The 3,907-nt window shown below is 39.1% G+C and overlaps 1 gene segment (V, D, J or C); it reads left to right on the forward strand.

Moving 5' to 3' along the window:
• The first annotated feature begins 2,039 nt into the window (after positions 1-2,039).
• Positions 2,040-2,545, forward strand: LOC103742801. The segment is given in 2 exon segments: positions 2,040-2,094; positions 2,214-2,545. Coding segments are annotated over 2 exon segments (387 nt in total).
• Positions 2,546-3,907: the final 1,362 nt, after the last annotated feature.

Genomic DNA, 3,907 nt, shown 5'->3' on the forward strand with positions numbered 1-3,907 from the left:
CCATGAAAAGAGCATCTTTCCTCCACCCTCTCTACCATATTTCAAATCAGCAGTTGAACAATTGTCCATAGTTTAAAGCTTGTGAAACTGAATTGTAGGAGTCTTTCCTCTTTTAAACTTATTCCCTCACATACTGAATCACAATGGTGGAAATGTGACTTAACACTTCCTCTAGAGCAGAATAAAAAATCATGATGCAGATAGATGAAACAGATGGGTGGAAGAAATTTATGATTCATGGTTTTTTAATCTGTGCAATTTAAGTTCACAGGGATATTTTCCTATGAATTTATCATTCACTTCATGACACAGAGCTCTTATCTAGGGACATATTGATTTTGTGACCTAGGAAATGGAATTACTGCTTAAATAATTTCACTTACCTAAGAATAACTGGTTAAGAGAAATAAAGACTTTTTTTCATTTTCTTCATTTTTCTTCCTATTTTCTCTTCTCTTCCTTTCCCTACTTTTTATACCTATTTGTTCTTCAGACTGGGTCTCATTTGGTTCATGATAGTTTGTAAGGGAGGCCTAGAAATCTTGATGTTCCTCTATCAACATTCTACGTGCCAAGATTTTAAGCATGTGCCACCATGCCTGGCTTATGTGGTGTTGGTCTGTATAAACGATTCTGTTCTTAAAAAATAATTCTTGATGGATTTTAAAACATTGTGTGGGATTATGTGATACACTTCGAGTTCCATTCATGGCATATCTATCCACTCATTCAAATGTTGTGCTTGTATACATTATTATATAAGAATTAATTAGAATTCAGAGATATCTCATAAGAATAAATATTTATATATTATTTTAGACTGAGTACCCTCGACACAAGGCTGTAATTGCAATCAGCATATTAAAGACATGTAAAAAAACCAGTGAGGTAAGAAGCAAGGTGAGAGAGGAAATGGAGATGGAGAAAATGGCCTGTTAGCATGTGAGCTACAGATTGGATAATTAGAGCTGCAGCCTGAAATGAAGCACCAAATGCCTGAGTGTTTCTGCAGCTCTGAGGAAGGAGCTGGTCTCTCCAGCCCACACTTCTCCCATGCTCTGTTGACAGCTGGTCCTTGGGATGCTCATTTCAGGGGATTTTTCTCACAGGGAACCCTATTCAAATGCCATCGTCCCTGGACATCCACTCTGCACAATCAATATCATGACTCTTTGGGGAACACCTTACCGGCCCAATTTTGGCTGCTGCACGCACATGTGGAGCTTCCATATGGGAGGTGATCCAAAAAATTCAACAAAAATTAATTAAAGTGTTAAATTGGTGCTTGTCAGACATAACCTCTATCTTTGAAGAGGGTGGCTCATGTTAAATCAGGCGAGAGTACAGGAACAGGAATCTTAGACTTCTAAAGAACACAAGGAATGGACTTGTACAATTGCATGCAGAGACAGGAAAGGACTTCATATTCTTCTGATGAGAACTGAGATGGCTGGTCAATTTATGTGGTGTTTATTGGTAAAAACATTGATATATGCAGGAACAAAATCTGAATTGCCCTGAGTTAGGAGGCCTACTCCTTACATAAAAAATCATAATTCTTCTTTTCTTTATAAGTTTTTATTCACCCAAAAAGTAGAATGGTACCAGAACAAACAGGAATTTACTATTCGCTAGTCATATCCACATGCACTAACAAAAGGAGGGAATAAGGTTTGCTCTGATTTCTGGGATTGTTTGGGAGGACATTCCACTGTCCTTGTTGGAAGTGAGGAAGAAAATGATATAAAGGAAGTAGTAAAAATACCTGATTCCTCATTGGATCAGATACTGAAGTTGCGCTTTCTCCCATGGATAGAATATGTTCTCTGCGGACAAATCTTTGCTACTTTTGTCTGTCTTGGACACCTGGGGGACACTTGGCCTGTGCTGACTCTAAGAGATGAGATCAACCAAATCCCACAGCTGTGTCAAACACTCATTTCTTGGTAATTTGCATATGATATGGACACACCCCACTGCCCTGAGGACTTATACTAGTCTGTTTACACACTGAGTATTAGTTCCTGTCAGGACACAGCATGGACATGAGGGACAACACTCAGCTCCTGGGGCTTCTGCTGCTCTGGTTCTCAGGTAGGGAAGGGAAGCAGTGGGGACTTTTGTTGCCAGTTTGGCCAGAGCTGTAGGAAGTTTTAAGAGTCATCCTGTTCAGTATTATTCAGTGTATATTCATTGTATATTTTTCCTATCAGGTGTGAGATGTGACACCCTAATGACTCAGTCTCCATCCTTGCTGTCTGCATCTCTGGGAAACAAAGTTACCATCACTTGCAAGGCCAGTGAGAACATTGCTAATTTGTTAGCTTGGTATCAGCAGATACCAGGGAAAGTGCCTAAACTCCTGATTTATGGTGCATCCAATCTGGAAACTGGGATCCCATCAAGGTTCAGTGGCAGTGGATTTGGTACAGATTTCACTCTCACCATCAGTAGGCTGGAGCCTGAAGACATTGGCACTTACTTCTGTCAACAGTACATTAATACCCCTCCCACAGTGATTCAAGTCATAACACAAACCTCATAGGAAGCTCGAGTTCAAGCCTCTGTGGCCCAGCTGCTCTGGTTGGTTTATGCAACCACAGCATTTCCAGATGAAGCCAATTTTGTAAAGTTTCTGGGAGGTTTTTGAAGGAAAGTGTCAGTGAGTCTGTTCTGCATCTCAAATCTCTTTCCTCCTCTCCAGTCTCAGAAACACAGAAGGGACATTCCTCTCCTGAATTAATACAGGATTCAAATCTTGACATATGCAATACCTAGTTTTGATATAATTGGTACTCGTTCCCATTCACCAAAAAAGGAGTCCATATAGTCATTGAATTTAGGAAAGTTTCAAAGATTCTTAGTGCAGTTAATTATAGTCTCATCTACTTTCATTAACTGTGCTGTTAGGAATGTTAACAATACAAATCCGGGCTCTTTGGAGCTCCCATAATGCACCTCTGCTTTCAGTTATTAGAGTCTACCTCTTACCCTGTGATCCTCAGATATGTTTGGGAACCCCAAGGTTTGGTTTCTGATGCTGTCAGCTTACTTACCTCTCTACGTGATTAGTTTTATATTGTCATCTCTCTCCAAGTATATGACTTCTAAATCTCTTGTAAGGTCCCTCATTTGAGTAAATCTATGGAAAATCAATGGGAAGGGATTCTGACCTATCCTGATGCTACTAAGTATTTTAGTAGTGCACCCTGCTTTCTAAATTGAGAAATGTCTGCTATTACTTAAGCTAGTACAAGTTCTGAAAACTGATTATGATAACGAAATATTCAAAACATTTGAAAACACCTCTTGAATCTAGGAAATATAAAATAAAAATGATTGTAATTTAAACAATTCATTCAACTCATGTGGCCCTCAGCATTTGCACAGCCCTAAGTGAGTAGGAAGGATTTTTACGGGAGGCAGATTTGAGCTGTGTCTGAGTCAGGACCAATTGTGACCTCCTTAAGGGTTGACAGGCACAGGAGGAAGAAAGTGTCCAGACACTAATAAGAATAGGGCTGTTCTCTGCAGAAAGGGTTTCAACACAGATGATTAAGAACATCTTTAGTAACTTTGTGCCTCCTGCAAGACAATGGTGACAGAACAATCCAGAAAGGAAACCCCTATCAGAGCCCTCCTATGTGAGCCACTGTATCACATTTATGATGAGCATAAATCACATTGATAACAATTTGTATGATTAGCAAAGTGAAGTGATTATTGTGTATGGTGAAGTGTATGGATTTATTCATAGACAGATGTATATACAGATGATAAATACATGAATAGATATAGATATTGATTTTAATGCATAGGAAGAGAAGGACACAAAATATCAGGTGCTTCTGGATGCTAAAAATACTGGAAAAAGCACTTTGGGGATGTAAATTCAGCACATTATCTG

This window comes from Nannospalax galili, unplaced genomic scaffold (genome assembly GCF_000622305.1).
Source record: "Nannospalax galili isolate Female #2095 unplaced genomic scaffold, S.galili_v1.0 scaffold5142, whole genome shotgun sequence".
Classification (NCBI taxonomy): Eukaryota; Metazoa; Chordata; class Mammalia; order Rodentia; family Spalacidae; genus Nannospalax; species Nannospalax galili.